Source organism: Danio rerio, chromosome 15, assembly GCF_052040795.2.
Source record: "Danio rerio strain M-AB ecotype USA chromosome 15, GRCz13ab, whole genome shotgun sequence".
Lineage (NCBI taxonomy): Eukaryota > Metazoa > Chordata > Actinopteri > Cypriniformes > Danionidae > Danio > Danio rerio.
In genome coordinates, this window is record NC_141035.1 from 48,735,001 (window position 1) to 48,755,000 (window position 20,000).

General features: G+C 36.7%; 1 protein-coding gene and 1 long non-coding RNA gene across 6 annotated transcripts in view; one reads left to right on the forward strand and one right to left on the reverse strand.

Annotated features, from left to right (window-relative positions):
* LOC147833781 (uncharacterized) overlaps positions 1 to 20,000 on the reverse strand; it is a 290,137-nt gene that overhangs the window by 240,508 nt on the left and 29,629 nt on the right. The window lies entirely within an intron of this gene.
* Positions 1 to 20,000, forward strand: part of clcn2b (chloride channel, voltage-sensitive 2b) — a 107,801-nt gene that overhangs the window by 39,375 nt on the left and 48,426 nt on the right. For 3 of the 5 annotated variants that reach the window (XR_015508218.1, NM_001316315.2, XM_087282300.1), the window contains exons 2-7: positions 2,614 to 2,767; positions 13,431 to 13,562; positions 16,252 to 16,380; positions 18,840 to 18,973; positions 19,368 to 19,445; positions 19,905 to 19,983. Coding sequence is in view for 4 of the 5 variants with exons in the window: in NM_001316315.2 (NP_001303244.2) it covers positions 2,614 to 2,767; positions 13,431 to 13,562; positions 16,252 to 16,380; positions 18,840 to 18,973; positions 19,368 to 19,445; positions 19,905 to 19,983 (706 nt within the window). In the remaining variant the exon portion in view is untranslated. Of the gene's footprint in view, positions 1 to 2,613; positions 2,768 to 8,406; positions 8,446 to 13,430; positions 13,563 to 16,251; positions 16,381 to 18,839; positions 18,974 to 19,367; positions 19,446 to 19,904; positions 19,984 to 20,000 lie in introns of all 5 variants that reach the window. The other 2 variants (XM_087282298.1, XM_087282299.1) reach the window with 1 other exon arrangement.

Genomic DNA, 20,000 nt, shown 5'->3' on the forward strand with positions numbered 1-20,000 from the left:
CTGTTTTGACTGGGATGAAGAGTTCTTGGATCTATTCTATATTGAACCATCATCCTAGTTTTAAAAACGTTAGATTAAAATACGTATTACTCTGTAAATAATTGCACTTTCATGCAAATGATGATAAAAGTGAGTTAACAGTCTGACATCTGTCTGTGTATTTATATATACTGTATATGTATATATATGTATGTGTGTGTGTGTGTGTGTGTGTGTGTATGTGTGTGCGTGCGTGCGTGTTTGGGAGGAGGGGGGCGCCAATGGATAAGTTGTGTCAAAAGGGAGGCCCACTGTCTTAGACTTTAAAAAACCCTGGAATACATCATATCCGGTCGGCAGGTCGCATACGGTCTAGTCGCAGGAGTTCAAATATTTCAACGGATCTGCAGCTCAATTCGGATCCGAATTTTCCGCATACGGAGATGATCGGAACTCCACGCAGCTCCCGAACTGCTCTCCATTGGAAATGAATGACTTCCGGTCTGTCGCTTTTCGTTTGTCGTGTGCAGTGGAAAGGCGGCTTTAATGACGTTTATTCTCAATTTAACTTTAAAATATAGTCACTTACAGTTGTTTTTTTTATATAAATAATAAGAAAGTGCAATGTTGTTTCTATTTACATTTAGACAACATGACACAAGTGTTAAGGGGGTTGCACACCGGATTCATTTTAGAATTGTAAGCATAGGTTTCTATCAGGATACACTCACTGGCGACGCAAGTCGGCGGCTGTCTGCGGCTCTCAGCCACGACTCAGGACGCAGTTCACATTTCAGAGAGCCATCTGAATAGTTTCATTTTAAATAACATGCGAATGTGCACGTCTGGTGTCTGAAGCTGGATTTATACTCTGCCGAATTTATACTTATGCACGGTATTATTATAAATAAGATTATGACGTAAGGCTCAGACAGCGTCACCAAACTGTTGGCTTGTGCCTAAACCATTCAGAAACTGAATACCGTTTATGTGACCTTAGGTTCGCTAATGCGTTTTAGTTTTAAGTTTTGCTCCGGTTCCGCCATCCGTCCACACTACGCCGGAGTTTTCGATTGCCGAAAACGGAGCGTTTTGAAAACGCTGGAGAGGCTGTTTTCATTATTAATCGCTGCTGCTCCGTCACAGTGTGGATGAGGGAAAACGGAGACATCTGAAAACGGAGGCGGGGCTGCCTGATTGGGGCTTTTGTGTCATTGCGTATTCTTCCCTTATTCGTCAAGCCCTATCACATGACTATAACACATGGCTTTAACGCGACCGGAAGACAGCAGACCAGCCTTCACTGTAAACAACAACACGGACACAGAAATGGCAGCGTTGTTTGCACTATTGTCTGTTTTAGGCGCCATTGTGCAGTTATTCATTTGTTACGTTTAGTAACAACTCGACCTCGTCGTCTGTCCACAAAAATACCTCTCTTGCTTTCTTTGCCATCGCGTTCATTGTTCAACCGGCGTTTGTAGACTAACAATAACCAAATGCCGAGCGAGACACATGCTTCCTGTTTATACTAGAATGCGCATGCCCAGAGTGCGCGAATGGTCACAAGATATACGTTTTTGGTGGCGTCGTGTGGACGGAGATATGTTCAGAAACGCTAGGTGAAACGCTAGTGTGGATCGTTTTTGATCTAACACGCTGTTTTAAAACTAAAGCACACTAGTGTAAATGGGGCCAGAGAGAGACGCACAGCACTAGGCTCTCTCTCTCTTTCACACACACACACACACACACACACACACACACACACACACACACACACACACACACACACACACACACATACATACATACATACATACATACATACATACATACATACATACAAACAAACAGCATCCACGAGGATGCGCGTGCTTGCTCGCTCGGGAGCTATATTGTTAGACTATGCACCCGCTCCCTGTCAAATTACACCAAAGTTACCGACCGCTCCCGCGCTTTATTTGGAAATTCATTCCCGCACCACAAGAAATCTGGTAGGTGGAAATGCAGACCTCTAGTTTGTATTTACCACGTCTCCCTTCTCGTTCGGTCGAAACCGGAAATACTGCCAAACTGCAGGTCACTTGGTGCACCACTCGCCACTGCTCCCTCTCTCCCTCTCCTCCACACTGTCCTGTGATGACAATCACGCATACGCATTTGTAGGCATTAAATAAATAATATTGAATACTTGTCTCCTATAAGTGCATTGCTTTTTATAACTGTATAACAGTATTGAAACTGACAGCGTTGCTAATTTTAGATCCCACGGTATACCATGGACGAGGCTTTTATACTTGATGGGTTTGCATCATTGATCAACTATGACCGTTCATTCAAAAGTAAGAATGATTGATAAATCTATATCAAACAGTCCCTTAAAGTGACCTTGTGTCTTCAGTTTGGCTCTCAGGTGCGCAGTGGCCAACTGAACCGTGCCTGGGCGCTATTCGGAACACACACACACACACACACACACACACACACACACACACACACACACACACACACACACACACACACACACAAATATCAATAAATATAATAAAAAATGTATTCTAATAATATAAATTATATTTAATGTATTAATACTAATATTTTATGTGTGTGTGTGTGTGTGTGTGTGTGTAGATGTATGGCCGCTACACTCAGGAACTGGGTGTATATGCTAGAGAAGAAGCAGCTCGTCTGCGTGAGGATGGCCGACAGCGACGCTCCATTTCTGAACGCAGTCCGTCGCTCAAACTGCTGGAGTACGAGAAGGGAAGATGCGTCAAGTGTCGAAGTAAGTCCATCAGTGCACCATTACACAACATCTAAAACGCTTTCCACAACACTGATGTAACAATCTGACAACATTAATGCAACGTTAATAAAACAGCACCTAATAATTAGGGTAAACTACATGTTGAATACTCGCAGACTGTACCTGCATTTTGATAGATTACATGCACTTTTTTTTTGTTACTTGTACACACACACTTGCCTATACATACTCACGGCCACTTTATTAGGTACACCTTACTAGTACCTGGTCGGACCCACTTTTACCTTCAGAACTGCTTTAATCCTTCATGGCAGAGATTCAACAAGACACTGGAAATATTCCTCAGAGATTTTGCTCCATATTGACATGATAGCATCACACAGTTGCTGCAGATTTGTCGGCTGCACATCCATGATGCCAATCTCCCGTTCCACCACATCCCAAAGCTGCTCTATTGGATTGAGTTCTGGTGACTGTGAAGGCCATTTGAGTACAGTGAACTCATTGTCATGTTCAGGAAACCAGTCTGAGATGATTCACGCTTTATGACATTGTGCGTTATCCTGCTGGGAGATCAGAAGATGGAGACACTGTGCTCATAAAGGGATGGACATGGTCAGCAGCAATACTCAGGTAGGCTGTGGCGTTGACACGATGCTCAATTGGTACTAATAGACCCAAAGTGTGCCAAGAAAATCTCCCCCACACCATTACACCACCACCACCAGCCTGAACCGCTGATGCAAGGCAGGATGGATCCATGCTTTCATGTTGTTGAGGCCAAATTCTGACCCGAACATCTGAATGTGTCAGCAGAAATGGAGACTCATCAGAGAAGGCAACGTTTCTCCAATCTTCTATTGTCCAGTTTTGGTGAGTCTGTGTGAATTGTAGCCTCAGTTTCCTGTTCTTAGCTGACAGGAGCGGCACCCGGTGTGCTCTTCTGCTGCTGTAGCCCATCCACCTCAAGGTTGGACGTGTTGTGTGTTCAGAGATGCTCTTCTGCAGACCCCTGCTGTAACGAGTGCTTATTTGAGTTACTGTTACCTTTCTATCAGCTGAAACCAGTCTGGCCGTTCTCCTCTGACCTCTGGCATTAACAAGGCATTTGCGCCCACAGAACTGCCGGTCACTGAGTATTTCCTCTTTTTCAGGCCATTCTCTGTAAACCCTAGAGATGGTTGTGCGTGAAAATCCCAGTAGATCAGCAGTTTCTGAAATACTAGACATCCTAAGTCTCCCAGAAGTTCCGGGAGTCTCCTGCAAATGCATAGAGACCCCGGATGCCCTTAAATGAATGATAATCTCCACAGGAAATCCTGCGTCCCCCACCGGGTCCTTAAATAGGTCGCAAACCCCTCTCCACTGCATCCCTCCCAGCTCTTCATGTAAGTTACGCGCAACTCACCCCCACTGCTCTTCAGGTACCTTGTGCGCACACGGCCCCATACAGATACGTCACTCAACATCACCATAACCCCAACCCTGAACCACCCAGTCTCCCGCAACCTCCCGCAAATCAACTCTGTCTCCCCCGGAAATTACTTTTCCCAACTTGGGATGTCTGAAATACTCAGATCAGCCCGTCTGGCACAGACAACCATGCCAAGTTCAAAGTCTCTTAAATCCCCTTTCTTCCTCATTCTGATGCTCAGTTTAAACTGCAGCAGATCGTCTTGATCATGTCTACATGCCTAAATGCATTGAGCTGCTGCCATGTGATTGGCTGATTCGAAATTTGCGTTAACGAGCAGTTGGACAGGTGTACCTAATATAGTGGCCGGTTAGTGTATAAGTGTGTGTGTGTGTGTATGAATATATGTATACACACACACACACACACACACACACACACACACACACACACACACACAAATACACACACAAATACACAAACAGTAGCATACACACACTCATTTATACTGCACACACTTTTTCAGATCAAATATTGAATGGTGCTGCAGTAAATTTGACGTTTTTCAGTATATTTTTTGTAATGTTTTCTGAATTTGATTTGATCTTCTTTGTTTTTAGTCTTTATTTAAAAGCAAATATCTCTATTTCTGCAATTAGTTAATAGGCCTTAAGTCAGGTTTAGGTTTAGGGTCAGTTTTGCTTTGTTCATTTCTTAAAGTCACTGTTAGGGTATGTGTAGGTTTTCTAGCTTATATTTACAGTAGTGTGTGACCTGTTCGCCCCCTACTGGATATAAAAAGCATTGCCTGTGATCTGTTTTGGCTATCTTTCTGCCACAGTTTAAGCAAGTCTGTTTATAATCTGAATCAAAAAGTCACCCTTGATAAAATTCACTATCACTTTTAACAAAATGCCGGAGTACTAGAGTAAAATATACATGTATGTTTGTTTGTTTGTTTGTTTGTTTGTTCCGCAGTAACCAGTTTTGTAGCAGTAAATATTATAAACACGACATTTTGAAAAATAAAATACAAAACCTTTAAATAAATTAAAATTGTGTGTGTGTGTGTGTGTGTGTGTGTGTGTGTGTGTGTGTGTGTGTGTGTGTGTGTGTAAGAGAGAAAAAGCGCAACAGACAGCCTTGTATGAAGTCTTCAGTGTTTTGTGTGCGAGTGTAGGGTGTGTGTTAGTCCTAAAGGTGTCGCCAGTGCTCTGCTGATAATCACCAGAGCTGAGTCAGAGGCATTACGTGTGTGTATTTTAAAGTGTGCATATATATATGTGTGTGTGTGTGTGTGTGTACGTGTTTTTGTGACATATCAGGACACAAATCTGTATAATGACATGGGTATGACACAGGTATTACAAAAAGGAGGTGAAATATGAGGACACTGGTGACGTCCTCATTTCTCAAAATGCTTATAAATCCTACAGGATGAGTTTAATCAGGGAGTAAAGCTGCACACAGTCTCCTGTGATGGTAGGGTTTAGGGGTGGGGTGGGGTGAGGGCAATACAATATACGGTTTGGGCTGCATAAAATGAATGGAAACCTATGTAATGTCCCCACTTTTCACAAAAACAAACATGTGTGTGTGTGTGTGTGTGTGTGTGTGTGTGTGTGTGTGTGTGTGTGTGTGTGTGTGTGTGTTTGTGTGTTTGTGTGTTTGTGTGTTTGTGTGTGTGTGTGTGTGTGTGTGTGTGTGTGTGTGTGTGTTTAAGTGTGTGCATTCGAAAGAGTATGTATAGAGTGTGTGTGTGTGTATTTGAGTATGCATTTATATTATGTTTGTGTATGTTTGTGTGTGTGTGTGTGTGTGTTTGAGGGTGCTTTAATATTGTGTGAGTATATTGTATATTTTATATTGTGTATGTTTGAGTGTGTATATTGTGTGGGTTTGTGTGAGTGTGTGTGAGAGAGAGAGAAAATGAAAGAGTGTTTTTAACAGTGTGTATAATGTTTGTTAACATAAGTGTTAAGTGTGTGTGCGTGTGTGTGTGTGTGTGTGTGTGTGTGTGTGTGTGTCTGTTTGTGTGAAAGACAGCAATAGAGAGAGAATGAGAGAGAAAGTGTGTGCGCAAATGTCTGTGCAAGTGTGTGTGTGTGTCCTATGTGTTTTTGACTATGTGTATAGTGCATGTTAACTGAAGTGTTAAGTGTGTGTGTGTGTGTGTGTGTGTGTGTGTGTGTGTGTGTGTGTGTGTGTGTCTGTTTGTGTGAAAGACAGCAATAGAGAGAGAATGAGAGAGAGAGTGTGTGCGCAAATGTCTGTGCGAGTGTGTGTGTGTGTCCTGTGTGTTTTTGACTATGTGTATAGTGCATGTTAACTTAAGTGTTAAGTGTGTGTGTGTTTGTGTGAGGGAGAGAGAGTGTGTGTGCATGTGTGTGTGCTGCTCTGCTCATCAGGTGATGACGAGAGGTTTGTTGTTGCCATGTCAACATGGGAGCACTAAAGAGATTAAACTGTCACTCTCAGTGACATCATCACTACAGCTAACTGTCCGCTTCTCTCGTCACCATGACAACTAGTCAACTAGTTCATTCAGGGAGTCTGACTTTGACTTTCATTAACCTGCTGTATTCCCTCCTGTGGAAAACACACACTTTACTGAAACTGGTGTGTTTGTGTATGTGTGTGTGTGTGTGTGTGTGTGTGTGTGTAACAACAGCATTAGACCATTATTTATGTTTTTATCATTATTAAATTCTATTAAATTATTAAATAAATGACTATTTGAACAGTAAAACATAATAAAAATAAATCAATTAATCTCTGTGTGTGTCAACAACAATACATTATTTTTACTGTTTATTTTATTATTATTATTAATGTCATTGTTGTTGTTTATGATTTAATAATTAAATTAATAAATAATTGAATATTATTTAAATATGATCATAATCAATAATAATAATAATAATGATAATAATAATAAATTGTACCAAGATGAAAACAACTAAATCATTATGTTATAAATTAGTTTGAAATTAATTATCAGTCATCATGGAAATACATTTCTGTTTACGTGGCCTTTAATTTATTTTACAGTTCCTTTATTTATTTATTTATTTATTTATTTATTTATTATTGTATTTATTCATTTATTTACTGATTTATTTATTTATTCATTTTATTTATTAATGTATTTTTCATTTATTTATTTATTTATTTACTTATTTATTTACTTACCTATTTATTTAATTATTTATTTACTTTTTTATATATTTACCTATTTATTTAATTATTTATTTACTTATTTATTTATTAGCTTATTTTTAATTATTTTTAATTTAGTTATTAATTTATTTACTTATTTATTTATGTACTTATTCATTTGTTTATTTACTTATTTGATTTTTTTTATTTACTTATATATATATATATATATATATATTTTTTTTTTATTAATATTTATAGTTTTATATATATATATATATATATATATATATATATATATATATATATATATATATATATAAAACTATAAATATTAATAAAAATTTAATTAATAATAAATATTATACTAAACGAAATATTATACTGTAAATTTAAAATATTTATCTTTAGTTTTTTTTGTATTTTTCACCCTTTTATTGCCTTTTATTTATTATGTTTCTTTCATTATTAATAGTGCATATTAATAATAAAAATAATGTGACAAAGTGGTGGCACGATGGCTTAGTGGTTAGGACTGTGCCCTCACAGCAAGAAGGCCACTGGTTCGAGTCCTGCCTGGGCCGGTTGGCATTTTTCTATGGAGTTTGCATGTTTTTGCACTTCCGGCTGCAACCCAGCACTGGGAAACACCTACACACACTCTTTCACAATTAAGTCCAATTTAGCTTAAATAACTCCCCTATAGCGCATGTGTTTGGACTATGGGGGAAACCGGAGCACCCGGAGGAAACCCACGCCAACACAAGGAAAACATGCAAACTCCACACAGAAATACAACCTAACCCAGCCGAGACTCGAACCAGCAACTTTCTTGCTGTGAGGCCACAGTGCTCACCACTGAACCACCATGCTTCCCTATTTGTGAAACAATAGACTAATACTGCAAAGACTTAATTTCTGCTTGAGACACAATAAATGTGTGTTGTGTACTTTCTGCTGATCTGCAAATAGATGTTGGCAAGAGTGTGTGTGTGTGCGCGCGCGTGTTCCGTAAATGTGTTTTTCTGCCAGTTTTCTCTATGTTTTTCTCCTCCTCCTCAATCTGTCTGTTGTTTGTTCTCAGGGTTTGCATATGCATCAGCGCCGCCGGACTTTTTTTCTGGTAAAAAATATTATTGAAATGCATATTTATTAATAAAAGCACATATTAATTTGTGTATCAGCTCACCGCTGCTAACGGATGCACTAAATACAAACTAAATATACTCACTGACGAAATCTTACAATCGCTTTTTGATGCCTTCTCATCCTTCAATATGTCTGTTAACATTTTTTCTGACAATTAGTGTTTTTTTGTAAGTTTTTGTTTTCATATACTGATAAATAAAAAATAAAGTGGGGATTAACTATAATTAAATTGATAGAACCGTTTTTATTTTATTTATTGATTTATTGATTTACTTATTTATTTACTTATTCCTGTTTTTTTATTTATTTACTTATTTATTGTTTTACTTATTTACTTATTTTTGTTTTTTAATTTATTTACTTATTCATTCATTTATTTATTTACTTATTTATTTACTTATTTACATTTATTTACTTATTTATTTATTTACTTATTTATTTATTTGTTAATGTACTTTTTTAACTTATTTTTTATGTATTTTCTTACCTATTTATTTATTTACTTGTGTACTTTATATTTATATTTTATTTGTATTTTAATGTACTTGTTTACTTATTTTTATTTACCTATTTACTTAATAATGTATTTTTTTACTTATTTGTTTACCTATTTATTTTTTAAATTGCGTATTTATTTACTTATTTATTCATTTACTTATTTAATTTTTATTCATTTTTTATTCACTTATTTCTGTTTTTATATTTATTTACTTATTGTTTTAATTATTCACTTATTTTCGTTATTTATTTATTTATGTATTTTCTTACTTATTTACTTATTTATTTATTTACTTATTTATTTATATATTTACTTATTTACTTATTCTTTATTTATTTATGTATTTTCTTACTTATTTACTAATTTATTGGTTTATTTACTTATTTAATTACCTATTTATTTGTTTAATTACGTATTTATTTAACTATTTATTTGTTTACTTATTTATATATGTTTTACTTATTTAGTTGTTTTTTTCTTTACTTATTTTTCTATTTATTTATTTATTTAATTACTTATTCTTGTATGAATTATATTATTTATTTACTATTTTTTAAATTTTTTATTATTTATTTATTTATTTTCTAATTATTCATTTAATTATTTATTTATTTATTAACATATTAGCTTATTTATTTATTCACTTATTTATTTATTTGCTTATTTTCTTATTCATTTATTTAATTATTTGTTTACTTATTTATTTACTTATTTTCTTTATTTTTTTCTTTATTTATTTTCCTTTTTTATTTACTTATTTATTTACTTATTATTTACGTTTATTTATTTATTTACTTATTTTCTTATTCATTATTTATTTACTTATTGTCCAGTTTATTTATTGAATTATTTATTTATTTATTAACTCATTACCTTTATAATTTTTACTTATTTTCTTTATTTATTTACTTATTTACTTTTTTGCCTATTTATTTATTTATTTATTTATCTATCTATCCGTTTACTTATTTATTTGATTTATTTACTTATTTACTTTATTTATTTATTTAGTTATTTGGGATTTTAGCGTGCTATTTTTAAGTGTTTTATTTTGTGTGTTTGTGTCTTAGTGCACAAAATACAATAGTGTGTTAAATAAATAAATGGATGAAACTGCATTTATTAGACAACTATATTTCTAGTACATTTCATACACACTGGTATTTCAAAGTTCTTTACATTAACAATAATAAAATGAACATAAAATAGGAGTATAAGACATAAAAACAATAAAGAATAAAATCATAATGCGCTCAACAAAGGAGGATTCACCCTGTGTTCATTAGTAACATAGTCTTTATTTATTTATTTATTTATTTGATCATGTTTGTGTGTGTGTGTGTATGTGTGATGGTGTGTGTGTTTTTGTGACACAAAGTACATGACAAATTTGGTATTAACTAAATAAATAGATTGATAGGGGTGGCATGGTGGCTCAGTGCTTATCACTGTGGCCTCACAGCAAGAAGGTCGCTTGTTCGGGTCCCGGCTGGGTCAATTGTCCTTTCTGTGTGGAGTTTGCATGTTCTCCCTGTGTTGGCATGGGTTTCCTCCAGGTGCTCCGGTTTCCCCCACAGTCCAAAGACATGTGCTATAGAGGAATTGATGAACTAAATTGTTCGTAGTGTATGAATGTGTGTGTGAAAGAGTGTTAATGGGTGTTTCCCAGTACTGGGTTGCAGCTCGAAGGCCATCTGCTGCGCAAAACATATGTTGGAATAGTGGTTTTTGAGCTGTGAAATAACTCAAATCATTCAGCGTAGTGATATGGAGCAGTAATGCGCACAAAACCTGCCGGAACTACTTTATCTGTGCGTTTATCTGACAATAACTGAACACCTTAGAGAGATCATCAGCCAATCAGTATTGAGCATTCTGTAGATCTGTGATGTAAGGCTAAATAGACTCATTTGAATGTGTGTGTGTTTGTCTGTGTTTGTTTGTTTGTGTGTGTTTTTTGTGTGTGTGTGTGTGTGTGTTTCTGTGTGTGCGTGTTAGAGGAAGGTAATGTGAGCTGTGTGTGAACAGAAAGCGAGGGTTTAAATGAAGGAGAGAGAGAGAGAGAGAGAGAGAGAGAGATGTGGGAAAATGACTGTTTTGATTGAGTGGTGTTATAAAACTCATACACACACACACACACACACACTCTCTTACATAAAGCTCTTGCCTCATTGCATCTACATAAACAAGACATTAGATTCTGTGTGTGTGTGTGTGTGTGTGTGTGTGTGTGTGTGTGTGTGTGTGTGTGTGTGTGTGTGTGTGGTGTGTGTGTGTGTGTGTGTGTGTGTGTGTCTTTGTATGTGAGACTGCGTGTGTGTATAAGTTAGTGTTTGTAGTCATGTGTGTGTGTGTGTGTGTGTGTGTGTGATTGTCTGTATAAGCGTGTGTGTGATTGTCTGTATAATGTGTCTATATATGTGTGTGACTGTGTGTATGCGTGTATGTATATTTACTGTGTGTGAGCGTGCGTGTGTACTGTGAGCGTGCATGTGTACTGTGAGTGTGCATGTGTGTGTGAAAAAGTATGTTTGTGTGTGTGTGTGTGTGTGTGTGTGTGTGTGTGTGTGTGTGTGTGCGCGTGTGTGTATGCATCTGTCTGAGTGTGGTTTGTGTAAGTATGTATGTATGTATGTGTGTGTGTATGTGTGTCTCTGTGTGGTTGTATACATATATATATATGTGTGTGTGTGTGTGTGTGTGTGTGTGTGTGTGTGTGTGTGTGTGTGTGTGTGTGTGTTTGTGTGTGTCATCTAATGCTTTCATTTGTCATTCAGTGTGTGAAGTCAGTGTGTGTGTGTTTGTGTTTCTGCACTGGTTTCACCATCATCATTTTAAGTGTCCTGCGCCGCCGCTTCTCGCTCCATCATTTGATGACTCATCATTGGCTGTCATCTGCATTGTCATGGAAACACACCGCATCCGTGTGTTTGTGTTATGGATGGCGGAGATGCTTCTCCAGACCTGATGCTTATGATAAAATTGAGGAATTAATGATTAACTAAATAAATAGATTGATCGGGGTGGCATGGTGGCTCAGTGCTTATCACTGTGGCCTCACAGCAAGAAGGTTGCTGGTTCGAGTCCTGGCTGGGTCAGTTGTCCTTTCTGTGTGGAGTTTGCATGTTCTCCCTGTGTTGGCGTGGACACACTATGGACACTTTAGCCTACCCAATTTACGTGTACCACATGTGTTTGGACTGTGGGGGAAACTGGAGCACCCGTAGGAAACCCCCACGAACGCAGGGAGAACATGCAAACTCAACAAAGAAACACCAACTGAGCAGAGGCTCGAACCAGCAATTCAGCGACCTTCTTGCTGTGAGGTGACAGCACTACCTACTGCACTACTACGTCACCCTGTTATTATTATTTTATTTATTTATTTATTATTATTATTATTATTATTATTATTATTCATATGATTGTGGTGATATTGAATTTTTTTAATATTGAATTTTAATATAACATCTATAATAATTGATCTGTCGTGGTAATTCTATAGTTGCTATGGTAACACGACGACTATACTAATTGATTGGTTTTGAAAATTCTATAGTTGCCATGGTAACACAACGACTATCGTAATAGATCTGTTGTGGTGATTCTATAGTTGCTATGCTGACACAACAACTATAGTAATTGATGTTTTTTGTGATTCTGTAGTTACCATGGTAGCACAACATCTATAGTAATAGATCTGTTGTGGTAATTCTATAGTTGCTATGGTAACACGACAACTATAGTAATTGATTAGGTTTGAAAATTTTATAGTTGCCAAGGTAACACATCAACTAATGTAATAGATTTGTTATGGTAATTCTATAGTTGCTATGGTAACACAACAACTATAGTAATTGATGGTTTAGAAAATTCTATAGTTGCCATGGTAGCACAACGTCTATTGTAATAGATCTGTTATGCTAATTCTATAGTCGCTGTGGTTACACAACATCTATAGTAATAGATCTGTTGTGGTTATTCTATAGTTGCTATGGTAACATGCTGACTATTGTAAATGATTGGTTTTAAAAATTATATAGTTGCCAAGGTAACACATCGACTATCATAATAGATCTGTTATGGTAATTCTATAGTTGCCATGGTAGCACAACAACTGTTGTAATTGATTTGTTTTGTAATTTTATTGTTGCGATGGTAGCACGATAGCTATAGTAATTGATTTGTTGTGGTAATTCAATAGTTGCTATGGTAACACCACCACTATTGTAATGTAAACAAATAAGCCAAAGACTTCTCAAAGAGCTCAAAGAATTCCAATTGACTGAACAAATTTTAAATACAAAATAACCATTCTTTAGTTTAAAAACTGACAGATTTTGAATGCATTATGAGAGTTAAGTCATTTTACTGATAAATATACGATTGAACAATGTCAGGTGTTTTGTGTGCTGGTGCATTGTGGGTAATGTAGTGTGTGTGTGTGTGTGTGTGTGTAGTCTGTGCAGTGCACTGTCAGCGGTTCCTCATGTCGCGGGTCGGCGAGGACTGGATCTTCCTCATTTTACTGGGACTGGTCATGGCTCTGGTCAGCTTCGTCATGGACTTCTGCATCGCACTCCTCCTGCAGGGTCAGTCTTCATCTCTGCATCCATACACTCTTTATTTTACACCTTTTTTATGGCTTGTGTAGGTTAATTTCCATTTATTTTTGTAGGTGAAGCCCTCTGAAACTTCAAGACACTTGGTTTTCTAAAGAACTAAAGAGTTGTTTATTTATTCAAAGGTTATTACATGTAACATGTACGCTATTAATATGCTAATTCTTTATAGAAATGTATGATAATTATGTCAGCATAATGTTAAAGGATACAAGTGACATACCTATTATGTTTGAAGCATGTGAAAGCATGGTATCAATGAGATAAAAATTTTAAAGTAACATGCTAATGATACATTAATTCCTGCCAGAAATGCGCTAAACATGTGAAAACATGCTAAAACATGTTAGCAACATTAGAATGTGTGCATAGCATTAAAACATACAAGCAAAAAACTTAACATGTTAGCTATGTGATAAAAAGTGGTAAAGCATTTCAATAACATGCTATTTCATGCTAATAATGCTAAGTCTAGCTAGAATTGTGCTAAACCTGTTAAAACATGCAAGCAACATACTTAACATGTAAATCACGCTTGCAGTATTTCAATGCTCTCTGCTTAGCTAAGCATGTTAAAACGCATTAGCTCATGCTAATTCCTGTTACAAATGTGCACCAACCATGCTAGAATTGTGCTAGCATAGTAATAAAACATGCAAGCAATGTTGAAAACATGCCAGATCATGTTAGTCATGTGATAAAAAATGTTAAAGCAAATAAGTAATGTGCCAATTCAGGCTAGCAATATGTTAACTCTTACTAGACATGTATGTTAAAAGTGTTAGCATAGTGTTAAAACATGCAAGCAACATGTTAGATGTGTTAAAGGATTTTGTCTTTTTTACAACATGCTATTTCATGCTAATAATGTTAAGTCTTGCTAGAATTGTGCTAAACTTGTTAAAACATGCAAGCAACATACTTAAAATGTTAAAGCATATAAGACATGAAACAATAATCCATGCTTGCAGTATTTTAATGCTCACTGTAAATGTGCTAAGGATGTTAAAAACACATTAGCTCATGTTAATTCTTGTTTCAAATGTGCTCCAACCATGCTAGAATTGTGCTAGCATAGTGATAAAACATGCAATCAATATTGGAAATATGCCGGATCATGTTAGTTATGTAATAAAATGTTAAAGCAGACAAATAAAATTCTAATTCATGCTAGCAATATTCTAATTCTTGCTAAAAATGGATGTTAAAAGTGTTAGCATAGTGTTAAAACATACCTATTATGTTGTAAGCATATTATTAATATGATAAAAATATTAAAGCATGTAAGTAACATGCTAACGAAATGCTAATTCTTACTAGAAATTTGCTAAACATGTTTAAAACATGCTAAAACATGATAGCTACATTAGAATGTTTGAATAGTGTTCAAGCATAAGTAACATACTTGACATGTTAGCTATGTGATAAAAATGGCAAAGCATTTTTACAACATGCTATGTCATGCTAATAATGCTAAGTCTTGCTAGAAATGTGCTAAACTTGTTGAAACATGCTAAAACATGCAAGCAGCATACTTAACATGTTAAAGCGTAAAAACGCGTTAAATGTGTTAATTAATGCTCTCAGTATTTTAATGCTCACAGTAAATGTGCTACGCATGTTAAAACACATTAGCTTATGCTAATTCTTGTTAGAAATGTCCACCAATCGTGCAAGAATTGTGCTAGCATTGTAATAAAACATGCAAGCAATGTTGGAAACATGCCAGATCATGTTAGCCATGTGATTAAATGTTAAACCATATAAGTAACTTGCTAATTCATGCTAGCAATATTCTAATTCTTGCTATAAATGCATGATAAAAGTGTTAGGATAGGGTTAAAACATACAAATTAAATACCTGTTATGTTGTAAGAATGTTAAAGCATGTTATCAATATGATTAAAATGTTAAAGCATGTAAGTAACATGCTAATGATACGCTAATGCTTGCTAGAAACATGCTAAACATGTTAAAACATGCTAAAACATGATAGCGACATTAGAATGTTTGAATAGTGTTCAAGCATAAGTAACATAGTTGACATGTTAGCTATGTGATAAAAATGGCAAAGCATTTTTGTGCTAACCTTGTTAAAACATGCAAGCAACATACTAAACATTTTGTAAACATGTTAAAGCATAAAAAACACATGAAACCTCTGTAAATGTGCTAACCATGTTAAAACAGTATAAAACACAATAGCTCATGCTAAGTCTTGTTAAAAATGTGCTCTAACCATGCTAGAATTGTGCTAGCATAATAATAAAACATGCAAGCAGTGTCAGAAATATGTCAGATCATATTAGCCGTGTAACAAATTGTTAAAGCATATAAGTAACATGCTAATTCATGCTAGCAATATTCTAATTCTTGCTAGAAATGTGCTAACCATGTTTAAACATGCTAAAACATGTTAATTCATGCTAGCAACATCCATTTGTTTAAAGGAATGCATCAAACCGGCCATGTTTTCAAACATTATTATGAATTCTTGCTAAAAAGGGGCTGAGCATGCTAAAAAAAACATACTAGCATACTTAGCATTGTCTTTGATAATACATGAAACACTTTGTTGTTGTGTTTGTGAATTCCAGCATGTTTTGGCTCAGTTGGATTGCATGTAGATCCTGTGTGTCTGTATGTTTTGTCTCTACAGCACAGAAATGGATGTACGGTGGCCTGGACAGTAATGTGGTGCTGCAGTATCTGGCGTGGGTCACTTATCCTGTGGTGCTCATCAGTTTCTCTGCCGGTTTCACACACATTGTCGCTCCGCAGGCAGCCGGTGAGAGTCAGATCTGTGTGTAAGTGTGTGTGTACTGGTTTTGGTGGATTGCTAGGACAGAATTTTGTTTAATGACAGTGATATGACCTAGTTTTTTTCTGTATAAAATGCTTTATGCCTATGGAGAGTCCTCATAAACCACCAATACCAATTGGTATGTGTGTTTGTTTTCCTGTGTAAGTCTGTGTTTTATTCTGTGTGTGTTTGAAGGACAATAATGACGTTTTGAAAAAAGAACTGCACTGAAGCTATATTATTAAAAATAAACTTGCGGGATTTAATTGACGTCCTGCAGTGAAATGATTTTAATTATAATTTTAGTGATCTGCTTGAGGTAGCTCTATTTATTTGTATGCTTTTGATGAAGTAGCATTCAACCCAAGTGCCCTTTAGACCATGTGCCGGACTGTTTCTCCCTGTTTCGCTAGTATTGTCTGTAGATAAACAATTATTTAGGCCTATTTAATTATTCATTAATCATTTATGTACAATAATTAGTACATTAAATGAAAAAGTGAAATACAACCAACAACGAAAATGTAAACGAAAATAAAAAAACTTATTTATTGACTGACTTAGTCCTTTCACTCTCTCTAAGTTTAGGCTAAAACACTGCTTTATTTATTTATTTGTTTATTTTTCATTCATTCATTCATTTTCTTGTCGGCTTAGTTACTTTATTAATCTGGGGTCGCCACAGCGGAATGAACTGCCAACTTATCCAGCAAGTTTTTTTTTACGCAGCGGATGCCCTTCCAGCCACAACCCATCTCTGGGATAAATCCACACATACACACACACTCATACACTATGGACAATTTAGCCTACCCAATTCACCTGTACTGCATGTGTTTGGACTGTGGGGGAAACCGGAGCACCCGGAGGAAACCCACACGAAGGCAGGGAGAACATGCAAACTCCACACAGAAACGCCAACTGAGCCAAGGATCGAACCAGCGACCTTCTTGCTGTGAGGCGAATGTGCTACCCACTGCGCCACTGCGTCGCCTGTTTATTTATTTTTTGTATTTAGCTTATTTATTTATGTTTGTACTTTCATTTAACTTCTTTAGTTTTAATTTAAAAAATGAATCCTTATTGCACCTAACACTTTTACAAAGCTTGGTAACAGGTTTTTAATAATTAATGAATTATATTGCTTTGTTTCGTCATTTCATCTTCATTTACAAGTAGCAGGGTATTTACAGCTACTGTATATTTCTGTTTATTTGAATCCCGTCCTTTTGTGCCCCCTGGTGGCATTGTTGCAAACTGACGTTACAATCCCAAATGTAATAATCCCTTTTTCTTGCGGCGGCGTCACGCACGGCAGTAGTGGTCATTTTGAATTGTAACTCATTGTATTTATACAATGTGTGTGTGTGTGTGTGTGTGTGTGTGTGTGTGTGTGTGTGTGCATGCACTACCTGACAAAAGTCTTGTTGTGGATTCCAGTTGTAAGAGCAACAAATAATTACTTGACTTCTAGTTGATCATTTATAAAAGTGTCAGAAGGTGGATTTTTCTGCTGAATCATCTGTTGATCTGCATCCCAATCATCACCAATACTGCAGAAGACCTACTGGAACCCACATGGAGTCAAGATTCCCACAGAAATCAGTCAAGTTTGGTGAAGGAGAAATCATGGTTTGGGGTTCATTCAGTATGGGGGCGTGCGAGAGATCTGCAACATCAACAGCCTCAGGTATCAAGACATTTGTGCTGCCCATTACATTACAAACCACAGGAGAGGGACAATTCTCCAGCAGGATAGCGCTCCTCATACTTCAGCCTCCACATCAAAGCTCCTGAAAGCAAAGAAGGTCAAGCTGCTCCAGGATTGGCCAGCCCAGTCACCAGACATGAACATTATTGAGCATGTCTGGGGTAAGATGAAGGAGGAGGCATTGAAGATGAACACAAAGAGTCTTGATGAACTCTGGGAGTCCTGCAGGAACGCTTTCTCTGCCATTCCAGAGGACTTTATTAATCAGTGATTTGAGTCAGTGCAGAGATGTATGGATGCAGTCCTCCAAGCTCATGATGGAGTCAGACACAATATTCATTCTGTCTCCACTGCAGCAGGACTTTATATTCTATACTGGACATTATTTCTGTTCAGTGATGAGACTTTAGTCTAAGCAGAGTCAGACCTTACTGTCCTAATCAAATCATTAATAATCAAGACATGATCAGATTTTATTGTGCTCAAATAAGCAAAATCTAGAGGCCTTTACCTTTCATATAAGACACTTCTAACCAAATCATCAACTAGAAGCCAACTTATTACTTGCTGATCCTAAAACTTGGATAGGTTACAAGACTTTGGTCAGGTAGTCTGTATATACATACAGTGTGTGTGTTTGTATGTGTATATGTTTGTGTGTGAATGTAATATATTGTATTATATGTGTGTAATATTTGTATGTGTGTATGCTGTTCTCCATGACTGTGTTCAGGCTCTGGTATTCCCGAGATGAAGACGATCCTCAGAGGTGTGGTGCTGAAGGAATATCTCACACTCAAGACATTCGTGGCCAAAGTGGTCGGCCTGACCTGTGCGCTGGGTAGCGGCCTTCCTCTGGGGAAAGAGGTCAAACACACACACACACACACACACACACACACACACACACACACACACACACACACACACACACACACACACACACACACACACAGAGAGAGACACTCACTTTACTGCAGTTCACACTGATTCACTGATTTGTTAATTCGGTTACTGTTTGTGAGAAGTAACTCTTAACTTAAAGGAACATGCCCAGCACTGATAATGAGGTACAATAATACACAGATAAATAATACCAGCATAGATGAATACAATAAACAAACGTCTGTCTTACTTTAGCTGTGTGTTTATCTGACAATAAGCAAACACCTTATGATGATCATGAGCCAATCAGAATCAAGCATTCAGCAGACCGGGAATATAAGTGTATGTGTGTGTGTGTGTGTGTTCTGTCCTGCAGGGTCCGTTTGTGCACATCGCCAGTCTGTGTGCGGCTCTCCTCTGCAAGTTCATGTCTTTCTTTGGTGGAATTTATGAGGTGATTGAAACATGCACAAGCTGACGTTTACTTTGATGATGCACTACAGATAAATATGAAACAGTCATAACATTTTTATCTGTGTGAGTGTCAGAGTGAGAAAGAGAGAGTGTGTGCGGAGTAAACGGAGTCTAAACGTGTGTATTTTTGCATTTCTCTTGATGAAGTTTGCATTTTGTGAGGATAAACTAACAGCGCTATCATCTCTCAATAGATTTACCAGACAGCTGTGTGTGTGTGTGTGTCCATGTTTGTGTGCGTAGATGCTGTGTGTGTGTTCAGTGAACTGTAAGTGTGTGTAGATTTCGTTTGTGTTTGTGTACTTCTGTTTTGTGGTTGTGTGTGTGGTTGTGTGTGTGTGTTGAATCCAGCAGGTCATTTGCTGCTGCTGTTGTTGTTTTGAATTAAATTATGTATGTATGTGCCTGTGCGTGCGTGTGTGTGTGTGTGTGTGAGCAGAATGAGTCCAGGAACATTGAGATGTTGGCTGCGGCCTGTGCTGTCGGCGTCGGCTGCTGCTTTGCTGCTCCCATTGGAGGTGAGGATCCAGACTTC